We start from the raw sequence: 16,440 nt of genomic DNA on the forward strand, positions 1-16,440 counted from the left end.
AAAAGCTATGCATTTATGACTAAGGCATTGATGGTTAAATGGTTTAGATGTGGTACAGGTTGATGTCTTCTATTATATGCATACAGTAGCACTGCATGATGATGATTGGAGCAAACACACGTCAAAATTGCAGTGATGACACTGAATGAAATTTCACTTTGCTGGTTCTTTTGTGGTGCGAAGTATTTAAAAATAATGCAATGAAGACCTAAGTTCTGTGAAAAGTGGAAACCAATTTTATTTTCAAATTTAAATCAATCATAGGAGAACATCTTAATTATGTCATGGAGTATTGGATTTGCTTTTCTTGCATATCATTTTGCTTTTTGTCTTTCATATTCGGATCCCTTGTAATATGCCGACTCCTTTTGGTCTTGTACAACATGTCGGAATGAGACTTGTAGGGTTATTGTACTATCATTCAATATTCAAATATTTGAACTTTGTACCGTCATTTTGATTTATTGATGCCTAATTTTTCTAAAATTCAGCTTCTATAATATAATCCACGTAATCTGTCATTTGTGTTAGTATATTATTAAGTTGTTCTTTCTGGTGTTTGTGCACAGGCTTCTTTATATCTCTGTACTTATTTTTTGTTTCTTGCATTGAAATTCTTGTGAATTTATTAGTAACTTATTTAAAGTCCAATACACCCTTACCTGGTTACTTTAGGGGAGATTTTTCATTAAAATTTTTTATTAGGACTTGTGACATGCCAAGTTTGCCTTTCATTTTGCATTTAGTGGCATTTTTTAATGTTATTATTATGTATTCAGTGGAAAGGGTGTCTAGACAACATTCAAATTCTTTATGCTAATTTTATTGACGTATTCTCACTATTTGGGTTTGAAATATTTCTGGTTTTGCAGTCCAGAACATCCCTCATTTCGAGCACGTGGGCGGTCCATGCTTAGCGGTGATAGGACAGCATTTAGAGATTTTACTGATGATCAGGCTACATCAAGGTTCTCATCTTTTTTATCCTTACATATCTTCTTTTGCACTGTTAAGTTTATTGCCCCTCTTGTTTTTGTAAGTATACTGCATCATTAGTTGTTACTAACTTTATTTATTTATTTGTTTAGGGTTTTCCTTACATCAGTATGGTAATTATTTGCCTTTTTACTAGATTCCACACAGAATTGTTATGTTATGCAAAACTTTCAATGGGCATGCGTTTTAATCTTTAATATCTTACTATCTTAGCATTCTGTCTGTCATTTAACTTTGAAATGTTGCCAAAACCTAAATAAGAAAAAAATTTAATCACCTTAATTACCATCAGTCTAGATGCATGATTTGACTAGGACTGTAGAAATGATTTGCCCTTCTGCTCAATAATTTGTTGTGGTTTGTTGCTTTTGAAGTACTGTTTTCTTACGATGCCCATCATGAAAATATATCTTTCCTCTACTTGTTTAGGTTTGTTGAATTGAGAGGGATTAAGTAAAATGAGATTGTGTGGGCCAGCATTTACTTTTCTAATCTCTTGCAATAGTTATGTATGGAATAATGCAGAAATTTGATTATTTGTCCTTGTTCTTGTTAATCTCATGATTTCTTCTTATAGATATGGTTTATAAGAGAAGTTTGTCCATTTCTCAGATCTAGCTATAGGTCAGATGGTGCATCCTCCTCGTCAGAAGCCCGTAGGATAAGAAGAAGAAGCGTCAGCATTACACCTGAGATTGGAGATGATATCGTAAGGTTGATTGTTGTTCTAAGATGCTTCTGGGTTTATACTTGCTTCATTGTGAAGTGTGTTTTCCTTGGCATTTTGTTTAATCTGTTTGAAATGTTTGACTGAAAAGCTGGAATTCCATTTTGTAGTATTTTTTTCTTCTTTATGATTCATTCCTGTTAGACATATGCATACCCGCATCTATTCTTGGATTTGTTAAAGATGATAGCTTCCCTGGATCATTCTGTTCATGGAACACATTTGTTTTTGGTAGGTGTCTAGTTGATACACTTTTTTTATCTTAAATTTTTTGTCAAAGGTTTTGCTTTCATGTTACCTTCTGCATTTGTTTTGGTGTAGAGAGTTTGATTTTTGTTTTTCTCTTTAGTTATTTGGCTTTTCTGTTGTGCTAACGGACCATTAGTTGAAAGTAGAAAATGGTGTTACCATGACAACCAAACTGATCAAGTAAGGGTCCTTTTTATTTTATTTAAAATCTCCTGAAGGATTACAGATGCCCATTGCACAGCTGGTAATTTGTATTTATTGAGGTTCATAAAACTAGGTCCAGTTGGGGCAAACATAATATACTTTGGCTTTTGAAGTTGGAAGTGATTTATTTGTGGATCAAATATAACATCTTTTGCTATTGGATGTTGTTCTCTTGATTTTTGGCTTTGTTAGGTCATTTTTCTGTACTTGATATTACTCAATTCAAGGTAAATGAAGTGTGTGATTTATCTTGAAAATGATTTAGCTAGATGAGAGAAAAGATCTTTATTGAATTAAATAATCTGAGACAGTACGTTAGGATATACATAGAGAACTTTATCCCTAAAGTAATGATTGCAAAAGATCTCTATATTTGTGATGGTTGCAATATCTTCTTGTAATTTGACAAAATATTTTCTCCTAACTCAACACTCCCTGTCAAGTTGGTTATTGAATATCTATCATTACCAGCTTCCTAGTGAAATTATGAAATCGTTGTGGGAAAACTTTTTGTAAAAAGGATTTGTTAGCTGATGCCTATATGGGACATAAGAAGTAGTGAGAAGGCCACTAACTAGTTTTTCTTTAATGAAGTGTTGATCTATCTCTACATGTTTGGTCCTACCATGCTAAACCTGATTGTGAGCAATGCTAATAGCTAATTTATCATCACAACATATAGAGTAGGCACTTAAAATTTCACTTTAAGATCATTCAAAATAATTCTCAACCATAACAATTCACACAATGTGCCATAGTTCGAAATTTAGCTTCTACTCTAGACCTTGCAACAACATTTTTATTTTTCCTTCTCCAAATAATAAAATTTTCACTTAAGAACATGCAGTATCTTGAGGTGAACCTTCTATATGTAACAGACCCTACATAATTTGCATCAATATACACTTCCATATTTAATTTTTCATTTTTTGAACAATTATCCCCTTCCATATTTACTTTTTCATGTTTTGAACAATAATCCCCTTCCTAGTGTGTTGTCTTTGAATATTGAAGGACTTTCTGAATAGCTTGAAAATGCCATTATCTTGGATGATGCATGAACGGACCGACTATATTCACAACACAAGCTGTCAAGTGTAGTGTGGGTTAAGTAAATGAGCTTCCCCAAAAGTCTCTGATATTGGCCCTTATTCATTGTGGAACTACCTCCATCACTCTCAGTTATGTGGTTCTGTTTTATAGGAACTCCAATGGTCTTGTAATTAATATTAACTTATTTCTTTGAGATCATCAAGAACATACTTTCTTTGGGACATAAAATCCCTTTCTTTGTAAGCAACTTTTGTCCAATGAAGTACTTTAAGTTTCTTAGATCCTTCATCTTGATATGAGCAACAAGCTTTTTTTTTCATGATTTGTTTCTCATGTTAATCATCACCTGCAAAAATCATATCATCCACGTAGACCAAGAGTAGAATAAGTTTCCGTTCTAAGGAATGCTCGATGAACAAGTGATAATGTTGTCCACTTCAATAGGGTATAACCTTGACTCTATTGATACCCATGGATATCATAAGCTAAGCAAGTTTACCAAACCAAACAAATGGTGATGATGATATGAGTCCATACAAGGTTTTTCTCAACTTGCACACACTATTCCTTTTCCTAATAGACCTAAAGTCTCGAGGAATCTTCTTGTAGACTTCTTTCTTCAGATGTTCATGCAAAAAAGAATTTTTGACATCAAATTGTTCCAACTCCCTACCAAAATAAGCTACCAATGAGAGAATGATTTTAACTGTATTCATCTTTGTCATAGGAGTTATTGTTTCCTTATAATCGACACTGTAGATCTAAGTAAAGCCTTTAGTTACTAACCTCCTTTGTACTGATCTAATGTGCCATCATATCCTTATTCTATGGGTCTTTACTAATATACTCATCTCTTCACTCATGGCTTGAACCCAATTGTTACCCTTCAATGCCTCTTGAATTGGTGTAGGGATTCTAATTGCATCAATTGTAGAGAGGAAACTGTGATTTTGTCTTGCATAGAAAGGTGTGTTTAGTGGACACAAAATAAGAAATAGGATTGGTACTAGACTTTGCTCCTTTTCTCAAAGCATTATTAGGAAGGTCAACAATGTTAGGTTCACAACATTTAAGGTATTTGCTAAAGGTTATCGTGTGTCAGAAAAATAAACACTTACCCCTTGTTGAGACAATTGGAACTTGTTTGTGGATCAATTTGGGTTGTTTCTATCTTCTTTGATATTGTATATGGAAGGATCCATTTAAGCGTTAATTTTGGGAATTGATCTTGATTCAGGAACGAAGTTACCTTTGTTAGGAGTAGCTTTAGAAGCATCCATGAGAGATGTGCTAGGAGTACTGCGAGTAGTATTAAGATGAGATTGTTCTTGTATCTAAAGGACAAAGGATGACTCAAGAGACTAAAAAACTCAACTTCTATAGAGTCCTCACCCTGGGACACATGTAATAGTAATTGAAAAATGACATTCATTGAGGTAAAAGAACTTTTTACTTAGAGATGGTTATTATGATGTCTCTTTTTATCATAGGCATAATCAATGAACATACTTTTAACAACTCTAGGACCTAACTTCCCATGAAGTTGACTATGGACATGGACAAACACGACACATCCAAAAACCTGACTTTGAAGGCTAGAGGGTAATTGCTTGATAAGATAAGCAACTATTAGAAAGTGGGTTTAAGCCTAACTCAATCCTAGAAAAACGGCTTGTAAGGTGAGGTTTGCACCTCACTTATATATTATAAATTGGCCCTATTTCTAATTGATCTGAGACTTCCAACACACCTCCTTCACGCCGAGGTATACACATCCTGTGCGTGATAGTAGAAATTGGGTGGTCCGCTAGCGGCCCGATAACGGGTAGAATAGAAATGCCCAAGAAACAAGAAATATCACTAGGATAGGCTCTAACCATGACTCTGATACCATATTAGAAAGTGGTTTTTAAGCCTAACTCAACCCTACAAAATCGGCTTATAAGATGAGGTTTGCACCTCACTTATATATTATAAATTGGCCTTATCTCTAGTCGATGTGGGACTTCCAACAACAACAATGAGGAAAACTTCATAAGGTTCAATTTATGTTTTAGCGTGAATTAGAACTTGTTTTGGACTTTGATTTAGTTTGTATAACAAACAACAATGAATAAATAAACTCAAGGAAGCTTACCACTAAGGCAAATTTAGTCCAAGAGGATTGTTTAAGTGTGAACGTTTGCTTTCAAGAGATAAACAAAGATTGAATCAACAACATAAAATATTATTGAAGACAAATAGTTGGCAAAAATGAATAGAGATATAAACTATACAACTACACAAAAGTAAACAAGATACAAAAAGAAAAGAATGGAAAGACTTATTGGAATGGAATAAGAGCTGTGCTAGAAGGTGGGGGAAACTTGATCTTCTTGATAAGCTGCATGAAGTTTTGTCACTTGACTCATAAGAATTCAAGGTAAGACTCCTAGTTCTCACAAGACTTTTCTCTCAAATCTCAATTCTCATAAATTCCAAAGTAAAGGTTCAATTAGAAGTGATGGCTATTTATAGCCAAACCAACCCAAAATGCCTACTTAAATACAATGTTTAATGAATGAAATGCAAATGTGGCTTCTAAAGCACATGTCGTGGCAAATACAAGTAGAATTCAGAATTCAATTTTCAAATTTCAAAAAATAAAATCAAAGAATATCTTTAATTGGCTAGATTTAGAGGGTGTGGGAACCATGCCTTGGTCATTATTTTCATGCCTCTAGTGCACTTGCTTCTCGTGCTTTTTGTTGATTCCTTGGTTGGCTGAAGTTCACTCTTGAGTATGGCATTTAGGCTTGTATTCTTTTGTTTTGCTCACTTTTCCCTTGAGTGTTGGAAAGCTATTTGGGCTTGAAAAGACCCATCTAAACCTAATTACTACTTACACTTCAAAAGAAATAAAACCCTATGAATTATTACTTCAAGAAATACAAAATAAGGAAGAAAGAGAAATATTTTGTTGAGTAAGAACCATTTGTCTTGGCATGCTTCTTGTAAATCTTCTACGTATGATGTGTTATTCATTTTCTTCTGATGTGTTATTCATTTTCTTTTATCATTCATGCACTGATCACGACTTCTATGCAATAAGATTTAGGTACAGACATTTGAAAGAGAAGAGTTTGTTTTTTCTTTCAGCAATGTCTTTTTGTTGTGTATTCACACATATAATGAATGTAGACATGTCATGAATTACAAATTTCCTCTCATTATCATAGTGCAAACATTTATTTGACTTTCATATGGAAGAACATGACAAAAAAAGTAAAAACTTCAAAATTTTCTTTGATGAGGAAAATCCATGTGACATGGGTACAATCATAAATAGAAGTGACAAACCATTCAGTATGAGATATACTAGAATTTTATGCATGCTCTCAAACATCACAATGAACCAAATAAAAAAATGAATACTTTTTATTTTACTTGGTTGATACTTGTCTTGATGGTGCTTTGCAAATTGACACACTTAACACTTGAATGGCGTGACAAACCTTTTAGAAAATAAATATTGAAACATAGACTTCAAGACATAAAGGCGGATGTCCTAGATGATGATGGGGAAACCAAATTTGAGAGAACTCATAAGTAGTGTAAGAATTGAGTCAGGTGGTTGTTGTTTGTCTTCTGATAATATCTTTTGTTCTTAAGTTTTCAATGCAATACAACCCTTCTTGTTTCAAAATAGTTTCAATCATCCTCCTTGTGACAAGAAGTAGACAATGAGAGAGAAAGGTTACAACAAAATAGTTTAGGTTGAGTAAGTTTTTTTTTTTTTTAACTAAAATAAGGTTATTAGGAAGTTTCAAAACATAAAGGACATCTCTATGGTTGACGGATGGCTAAAGAGAAATATTGCCATGTTTAGTTTAGTTTAGTTTTTGGGACATAGTTCCCATTGACTAGAGTAATGTGGTTACTAGAAATATATGATGTTAAAAGAGGTGAATGAGGTGTCACATGGTTTATTTTACCGGAGTCTCGTACCTAAGAGTCCTCACATGGTTTTATAAACATTAAAAGAGGATTGGAGTTCTTACTACTCCTGGTTGGAGAGCAAGTACTAAGAAGTGACTTACTAATAAAATCCATGAGAGTTTAGACATTCAACTTTAATACTTAGAGCAAACATTCCTTTTTCAATCAAAGAGGATAAAGGAGTCTTGCCAAAATTTTTAGAAAAATAAATTACTTCAAAAGCCTTCCTTGAGGATTGACCTTTTAGCTATGCTAGGCGAATGAAAGCCTCCCTCTTTTTGTATAACTTGAAGGACTTCCCCTTGGTGTGGCTAGATGATGATGAGATTCATATAGTCTAACTTGTCTAGAACCAGTAGACCATCCCTTTGAAGTATTTTAGTGATAACAAATATTGAATGTGATTTATACATGTTGGAAGTCCCACATAAGTGGGTGCAAACCTCATCTTACAAGTTGATTTTGTAAGGTTGAGTTAGACTTAAAATCCATTTCTTAACAAGGTATCAGAATCAAGTTAAAGCCTATCCTAACGAAGTTTGTTGTTTCTTGAGTCTATTGCTCCACCTATTATTGGACTGCTATTGGACCATCATTAATTTCTAGTCTCATGCTTGGGATGTATATGTCTCGACGTGAATGAGGTGTGTTGGAAGTCCCATATCAACTATAGATAAGGTCAATGTATAGTTTATATAGTGGGTATCTTTCAAGCCGGTTTTGTAAAGTTGAGTTAGACTTAAAGTATATTTCTTAACGCATGTTTTATTCTATGAACTTTCTAATGTGTGTTCTGTGCAAATTGTAGCTCTCTAGATTGGCTAGTATTCATCCATAGTTGTTAGATGTCTCATCAATATTTGTCTAAAGCTATAATTTCCTATATGTAATCAATTGCATAATTAATAAGTTTACATGTTCAAAATTAGCTTTAATTGATTAAGTGCACAAAGCACAACCTACATGGAAACATGTTTTGCAATATTCTCATATTACCTTTGAAAGGAAACTGAAGCAGTGTGCATCCAATAAATTGATTTGATCTTATTACGTTTTTATTGCTTGTATTTGAATTGTTTCCATGATAAGCTTTGCAAATATTAGAATATGTATTAAATATAGGTAGTTGTTACGAATGTAGGTAGTTAGTAGTTGTATTTTAAGACTGCAATATCCTACTGTCCACCATCGGCCATGCTAGCCTACCGTCGCGGTACCGCCCTTTTGTCACCATAACATCTCCACAAGGCCCTTGGGACCTCCTTGTCCCTGTTTCAACTTTTGTTTCTTCATTTTGGCTTTAGTTGAGAGGCTCCTCTCTCTCTCATACTCTTATTGCACCACCATTTGCCATCTCTTATAGTTGGCATTGGTTGTGGAGTGTATATTGTTGAAATTCTGATTGTTGATGAATTTTTCCTTCAACTTGTCTTTCTTTTCTGAAAGTGGATACATACGTCCTCAAACGTTCCTTTTGTTAGAGAATTGACCGCACCAAAAATAAATGTTTCTCCTTACATGGTTTTCCTAGCAACACAACAAACACCTTCCATTTTAGTAAGGTTGAACCACATTTTTCTAAAAAAGAATATGAAGAATATTTCAGTTTGAAGTCTGGCAGCCAAGCACAACCTTTCACTAGTTTGTCTAAAGCTTGCATCTCTCAAACCTTAGAAGGTCAAAGTCCATGAATAACTAACTCAGGTGCTTCCAATAACATTTATGATAATGCTTCCTTATTTTCTTTCATTTTTTATCGTAAAATTCCTTATGCTATTACTTTAGGCAATGGATCCAAAGTCACTATTCAAGAAGTTGGTCAAATCTGTCTTTCTTCGTCTTTGAACCTAAAACATGTTTTTTTGTCCCTAATTACCCTTTTAATATAATATCCTTAAGTTAATTTACTAAATCTTTAAATTGTTCTATAACCTTTGGTGCAAATTTTTTTATTATACAAGAGTGTAATACAGGTCCTGATTGGTGAAGGACATGAATATAAGGGACTCCAATATCTAAGCACTAGATGGTCAATGTGTTGTTTAGCATCCCCGTCTCCCAAGCTTTTGCATGACCGCTTGAGTCATCTACATTTATGAAAATTAAAAGGGATGATTCCTGAACTTAGCAAACTCCAAGTCTTAGAATGTGAGTCATTTCAAACTCCAATTTTGTTTTCTCTATAATTTATTTTGATATTTGAGATCCAAGTTGGGTCTCATCCTTCGTTTTTTTTTTCTCACTTCTATCATTGAAAATTATTGTTGTTCGGGTTTACTTAATGAAAGATGGATCCAAACTTTTTGAATACGTTCGTCTCATTCCTTAATGAAATCAAGAACCAATTTGGTCAAGTGATCAATATCTTAATGAGTGACAGTGCAAAATAATATTTTTCTCCTGGTTTTTGTACTGTTTTAAACTCTCTTGGCATTTTACACTAGTTTATGTGTTTTCATATACCTTAGCAAAATGGTATAGCAAAGACAAAACATGTACACTTATTCTGTCAGATGTTGAGCCTTGTGCGGGTGGACCTTACAACTGTGGCAGTTTCTTTATGCTGGGAGCTTTTGGCCCTTGCGCTTCCCTTTTCTGGTAGTGTTTGGCAATTAAAAGGAGAATCGGGGTAAAAACAAAGTTGTAAAAATAGAGCTTCTAGTGAAGCTAATCGGTGGGGCTTCTACTTTCAAGGCTGGACCAAACACTGCCTTTCTCTGTTGCATATGGTGTTTTTGCTGTAGTGTGGTGGATTCAACTTGAATGTAATGCAAAATTTTAGTTGTAGATGCCTAGTTCCTCTTTTATGGAACAGACTTTGTTCTAGTACATTGGAGGTGTGCGGACTCTAACAGGCACAGGGGAGGGAGATATCAGAGGTTGAATCTTTGTCATTACATACGAGCAAGCCAGTGCTGATTTAGCAAAGCTTATCAAAAATGGTTTTCTTTAACTAATGCGAAAGGGGTGCTGGATTAGCTTTTTCATTTATTTTTCTTAATTTGTTCTTTCCTTACCCCTCCCCTGTTTTAAGAGGGTTCCTTATCCTCTGAGCTATGTATATCTCTCTGCATTCTTTATAGATGTTGTGTGTAAAATATAAAAGCATTAAATCTGAATTGCTTGATCAATTAATCTTTGTTTTAAATATAACTTCAAAGTTGATTAATCTGGTTCCTGCTTTAAGATAAATAACTAAATCAAATAATGCATGATTGTGATATGTACTTGTGTTGAGTACAATTAATGCTACTTCTTTCCAAATATCCAAACTTCTTAGTTATTTGTTATTTTATATGTTGAATGTTTTGTATGTGTGTTGGTAAGAAAGTAGTTTGAAATACTGTGATAACCCAGGTTCGATTCAATGTAGGGCTGTACGTGCTATGAATGAAACTCTGAAGCAAAATCGTCTCTTGAGAGAACGAGGGGATGATAACTCTACGAACAATAACAGTAGTGATGCAAATCTTCAGAAAAATGTATGTCTGCATTATTTTGGTAACAGTGGAATATGCTATTATTTAAACCTTCTAAACCTATATATCTAGTCAATTGTTTACGTAGTCATGATAATCCCATCATTTTGTTAACTGATTTCCATATATGTTACGTATCCGAGTCGGAGACGTAATTAATCACGATCTGTTAGGGGCTGGCGAGTATACGAAAGAAAGAGATATAGGAGAGAAAAAGAGGGAAACCGAACGGTAGAGGATATGGGCCGAACGGTAGAAGGAAGAGAGAAAGAGGACCGAACGGTAGAGGATATGGGCCGAACGATTAACGATAGGGAACGAGCGATCCAGATGATAGAAGGGGGAGAGAGACTTAACCGAGCGGTAGAAGGAAGAGGGAGCATGATGGCCGAACGGTTAGTGACAGGGAACGAGGAGCACGATGGCCGAACGGTTAGTGACAGGGAACGAGCGGTCCAGATGATAGAAGGGGGAGAAAGACTTAACTGAGCGGTAGAAGGAAGAGGGAGCACGATGGCTGAACGGTTAGTGACAGGGAACGAGGAGCACGATTGCCGAATGGTTAATTACAGGGAATGAGCAGTCCAGATGATAGAAGGGGGAGAGATACTTAATCGAGCGGTAGAAGGAAGAGGGAAAGAGGGTCAAACGGTGGGGAGCAGCAAGGAGCATCCTAAATGACACAACAGTTAGGATGGGCGGGAAATTTATTAGAATTTAAGGGCGTATCTCAGGATATTATTAAATATAAATTAAATATAGTAAATAAGGGTGAAGATATTCTTACCCGATAATCTTAATAAATAGGCATAATTACTATGATTCTTTACCTTTTCGGGAGAGAGTGATTAGTATAAATAAAGTTAGAGTCTAGGTTTTAAAACATGTTTTTATGTGTGAGATTTGTAAGAGAGGTTATGCTCTCAGGTAACTGACGAAGATCCTGCTCCCAGTTATTGGTTGTTATCTTTGGTGCATTATTTTCTATTCAATAATTCAGTAAATTTCTAGTGTTCCTTATCTGTGCGAGTGTGTGAGTGAGCCTACTGGTTACGGCCCAAACTTAGGTACGTAACACGCTCACAGTAGGTAGAAAAGACAATGAACGAATGATAATGGACGAATGAATCTCTTTTATTGATGGTAATATTTGGATAAAAAAAGTAAACAATAATTGGAAGCATAACCTCCTTCAATTACTTGGGAGCATAAGCTCCCATACAGGACGCATAGCCACCTGTCAACAAAACTCAGTAATCAAAAGCATACCCTTAACCCTAGACTCTAGCTTTATTTATACTAATTGTTTCCCGCTCATCTCATACTAAATATCTCCCTAGAATATATCTATATTTAATATAAATATCCCTATATTTAATGTAAATATTTCCCCGTATATTTCCCTAGCATATATCATTAATTATAAATATCTTATATTGTTTATTTCCCTGGAACATATATTTATTTACTCTAATTATCTTATACTGAATATTCTCCTCAAATATAGCCCCCTTTACTGTAATTAGTTCCCGCCCATCCTTAACAGTTGTGACAGTTAGGATGGTAGCTCTTCAACCGTTCGGCTCAAGTCCTTCGTTGCTTCCCACTGTTCGGTCTGGTCGCTCTCCCTTGTCCACCGTTCGGCCTGCTCGCTCCTTGCCTTCCACCGTTCGGCCTGCTCGCTATTTGCCTTCCATTGTTTGGCCTGATCGCTCCCTGCCTTCCACCGTTCGGCGTGGTCGCTCCTCGCCTTCCACCGTTCGGCCTGGTCGCTCCTCGCCCTCCTCCGTTCGGCTTGCTTCCCCATGTCTTCCTACCGTTCGGCTCCAGCTCTTCACCACCTTCCACCATTCGGCTAGACCTTTCCACGCCTTCCACCGTTCGGCTACCATTCGGCCTTTACGGTCAATACCGTTCAGCCTCACTTTCCTCCTACCTTCCTTCTCTTTCTCATATACTTTCCAAACCTTATTATTACCCCCTACCTTATACCGTAACAATATATCTTGTGATTTGGTTTCTCAAATCCTCTTATGTTATTTAAATTACTTTAGTGTTGTCTTGTCTGGGAAATCTCAGCTTAAGAAATTATCTTCTCTGTTCTAACATTTCTATTTGGTTCTGCCTTGTCTTCTTTGCTAATTCTAATATTTGTGTGTCAGTTTTGATTTATTGATTTTGGTTCGTAGCCAAAAATATTTTACTTGCAAGGCCATTTGTTAGGAAAGATCATGTGAGGTATCCCAAACTGGTGCATTGTTGCAGTAAAACAGTTTATGTAGTATGTGTAAGACATGAAAATTTACCAGACATTTATGCTGTAATAAAATCAGTAAGGTCTTGATGATGGATGAAAAGGGGTCAATGATCTTTAGAATGAAGTTTAAGGGTCAAAACCGTGCCTGTATTGGTGGTTTGAACAGTACTTGCCACTGCCAGATAGATTTGGGTCTGAATTCTGAGGGCTTCCATGGACAAATTGAATGTATTTGTGGACCTGGTTATTATTAATATCTACCAAGAAAATTAGGATCCGGTATAAATAAGATAGAAAAGATAAGTGAAACAGTAAGAATTTAGATCCTAGAGTTCGATTACATCACACATCACAAGAGCTAGTTATGCTGTCATAATTAGTATTCTTTTTGTGAAAAAAATGTATTTCAAATTTACGAATATTTAAATGGACGTGTAATTTCTTCCACAAGACTTATGATAGTCCTTTTTCTATAAGAATTGGAACTCTGTATGTACTTCGAAGGGAAGAGATTAAACTCAATACGCCTAAATAACAAAACAAGGTCCATATAGAACACATGACCAGAAATAGAACCACCACCAAAACTGAACTATGACTGAAAATATAAAGTGAAATAAAAATTTGTGTAGATAATTCATAATGCTGATATAAGGTAGAATATTGAGACAATTTGATATTAAAAATAAGCCCTGCAAGTTTGCACATGGTTTCCAACCTCGCATGTTAAAAATTTATTATTGTATGGAAGTTAGTGTCTCTTGAATTATGTATATATTTTTCTATTCATGGTTTTAGTTTCACCATGTGTTGGTTTGGTCCAAAAAATAATTGGATTTGCTTTTGTTCAAAACGAGAATCTTGTCTTTTTACTCGTTTTTAGGAGAGGGAGAGAGGGGTTTGCTTATTCAGTTAAGTTTAATATATTCTATGCTCTACATGTGATTCTTATTCTGCTGACAGGTGTCAAATTTTCATCTTGATGGTCATGATGCACTATATTCTCGTCAACATGACCAAGGAAACTCACAAAAGGCAATGTCATTACCATCTTCACCTCATGATTATAGAGGTCATTCTTCGGAGAGAATTGGACTGTCGAGAGAAGGAGTGAATGATGAAATGGAGTCAACTTGGAATAAAGTACTGGAATCTCAAATGTTCAATAATAAACCTCTTTTACCATACGAAAAATGGAATATTGACTTCTCTGAATTGACTGTTGGAACTCGGGTAGGAATTGGTAAGTGTTACTTCTCATTTAATAATACATGAGTTGTTATCTGCCCTCTAAATGATTTGAAAACATTCATATGGGCATGTTAAAGAGAGTCGTGATTTAATTGCAAGGATGTTTTGTAGTCAATCTGTCTGGCTAAATCACAGACCAACATTTTTTGGGCTGGATTTCTACATTTCTGGTTTGGGTTTTGGTAGATTTAATCAGACCTGTCCATTATGTTTCTGTGTTGGATTTGTGAAAGATCTGGTCCAAATCTCTTACAGCCAATGGTAAAAAAGTTGGTGCCTAGAGCCTAAAAAAAACGTCAGTACTAAATATTCTTCTCCCACGTAAATCAATGGATGACTTCTTTTCTTCCTATATTAAATTTCAGTTTCATCAATTTCAAAGGTTGGGTTTTGTCTTAGAAATAGAATTCTTGGGAATAGGATTCCTGGGAAATTTTAATAAATATTTATGGGTATCATTCAATTTTCCTTGGAATTATATGTAGACAGTCAGTTATCATGGTAAAGATTAGTAACCTTATTGTCATTACCAGAGTTTTATTCCCACTTGTGAAGATGGGAAGTTTTGTTCTCACTTATCCACAAATTAGCATTTTCAAGAATATTTTATTCAAAAGAAATATTTTCATTGTATTTATTATGTATGGGAAACTTTAATTCCCAAGTCACTTTCTTAGGAATTTCTTAACATTCCTGAAACCAAATGTCACCTTAAAGGTTAAATTGTAAAAGGAAAAAAGTAAAGAAGAAGAAAATGAAGTGCCGTTAGGTTTCAGTGAAAGTAGTAGTGTCATTAATCTAAACATGTTTCTCTCCTTAAGCTGTTTTTCTTTTGTCTTCTGCTATTTCTGGATAATACAACTATGGTGGTTGTTTTCCTTTTGTTTTACATGTTCGGTGTGTTATTTCTTGAGAACTACTAGCAGCACTTGGATTGCATTTCTACTGTTGATTTTCCCCTTGTTTCTTTGTGGCTGGCAAGTTTACAAAAGTAGTGTAACTAGAAGAGTATTGGTTAAGAATGATAGCTTCAGACATTTGATTGTCTTGGGCTACTAAACCTTAGCTTGAAACATTTGATTTGAGGTTTGAGTAGGCACAAGAGGGAAATATCTCAAATTGATTTGTTATTAGAAAGGAGTTATTTTGTTTACTTGGAGCAGATTCATGTCATGCAATTGAGTGGAAGTTTGCTATTCAACTTTAAAAATAAAATTGTCTTTTTGACATGTTTATGGTCACTGCTAAATTACTATTTCGAGGGAGTTCTTGACTAAAGAAGTAGTTGCTTGAGCATTGCTGTATTATTCTTTTTCAGGTTTCTTTGGAGAGGTTTTCCGTGGCATATGGAATGGCACAGATGTTGCAATCAAGGTTTTTCTAGAGCAAGATTTAACTGCTGAAAATATGGAAGATTTTTGCAATGAGATATCTATTCTGAGGTATATTGCCATTCAGAAACTGTTTTTCAGCATTTTTTTTCTGTTATATCTATACATTTCTGACTCTTTTCTCACTGGTGGTGCTTGTTTTCCTCCAGCCGACTCCGACATCCTAATGGTATTCTCCAACATCCTTACTGTTTACTTTTTTCTATAGTTTGACTTTTTGTGTTGTCCTTGAACATTTAGTTGTCTTGATACGGTAATCAATGGAATTAAATCTGAACTGTTATCTTTTATTATTTCAACTGATATTTATAATTATTTTATTAAATATTCTTACTCAAAGAATGACAATAATATTGTACACACTTGGTTATAATAAATCTCATGTAGCTTTTTTCCCTGGAAATCAGCTGTTATTTATTTAGTAATGAAATTATATGCAGTTATATTGTTTCTCGGTGCATGCACAAAGCCTCCACGGTTGTCAATGGTTACAGAATATATGGAATTGGGATCGTTGTATTACTTGATACATTTAAGTGGTCAAAAGAAGAAGCTTAATTGGCGGAGAAGACTAAGGATGTTACGTGACATATGCAAGTAAGTTTGTGGTTATTCTGTTCATACTTCAGAATCTTATCCGTTTCATCGGCATTTATGTTATAAACAGGTGTTGCACATTAATTACTACATTGTTGTCTTTCAATAAACCATAAAATTCCCCTGCCAATTTACTTTCACCTTGAGAAATAGTTGTCAAATTTTTGTTAATTGTGGAGCATAATTTTTTTTTTGTGGTTTTGTCACTATTTAATTAATAAATTATTACTATCATTATATTTAATTTTATTATTTAAT

The 16,440-nt window shown here is 34.7% G+C and overlaps 1 protein-coding gene across 1 annotated transcript in view; it reads left to right on the top strand.

Moving 5' to 3' along the window:
- Positions 1–16,440, top strand: part of LOC124839195 (serine/threonine-protein kinase EDR1-like) — a 28,270-nt gene that overhangs the window by 10,616 nt on the left and 1,214 nt on the right. The window contains exons 8-14 of the mRNA XM_088093005.1: positions 873–968; positions 1,609–1,710; positions 10,581–10,689; positions 13,907–14,186; positions 15,513–15,636; positions 15,735–15,754; positions 16,026–16,182. Of these exons, the coding sequence (XP_087949131.1) occupies positions 873–968; positions 1,609–1,710; positions 10,581–10,689; positions 13,907–14,186; positions 15,513–15,636; positions 15,735–15,754; positions 16,026–16,182 (888 nt within the window). The remainder of the gene's footprint in view (positions 1–872; positions 969–1,608; positions 1,711–10,580; positions 10,690–13,906; positions 14,187–15,512; positions 15,637–15,734; positions 15,755–16,025; positions 16,183–16,440) is intronic.

The sequence above is a fragment of the Vigna umbellata genome, chromosome 6 (assembly GCF_029865625.1).
Source record: "Vigna umbellata cultivar VRB3 chromosome 6, Vumbellata_1.0, whole genome shotgun sequence".
NCBI classification, from domain to species: Eukaryota; Viridiplantae; Streptophyta; class Magnoliopsida; order Fabales; family Fabaceae; genus Vigna; species Vigna umbellata.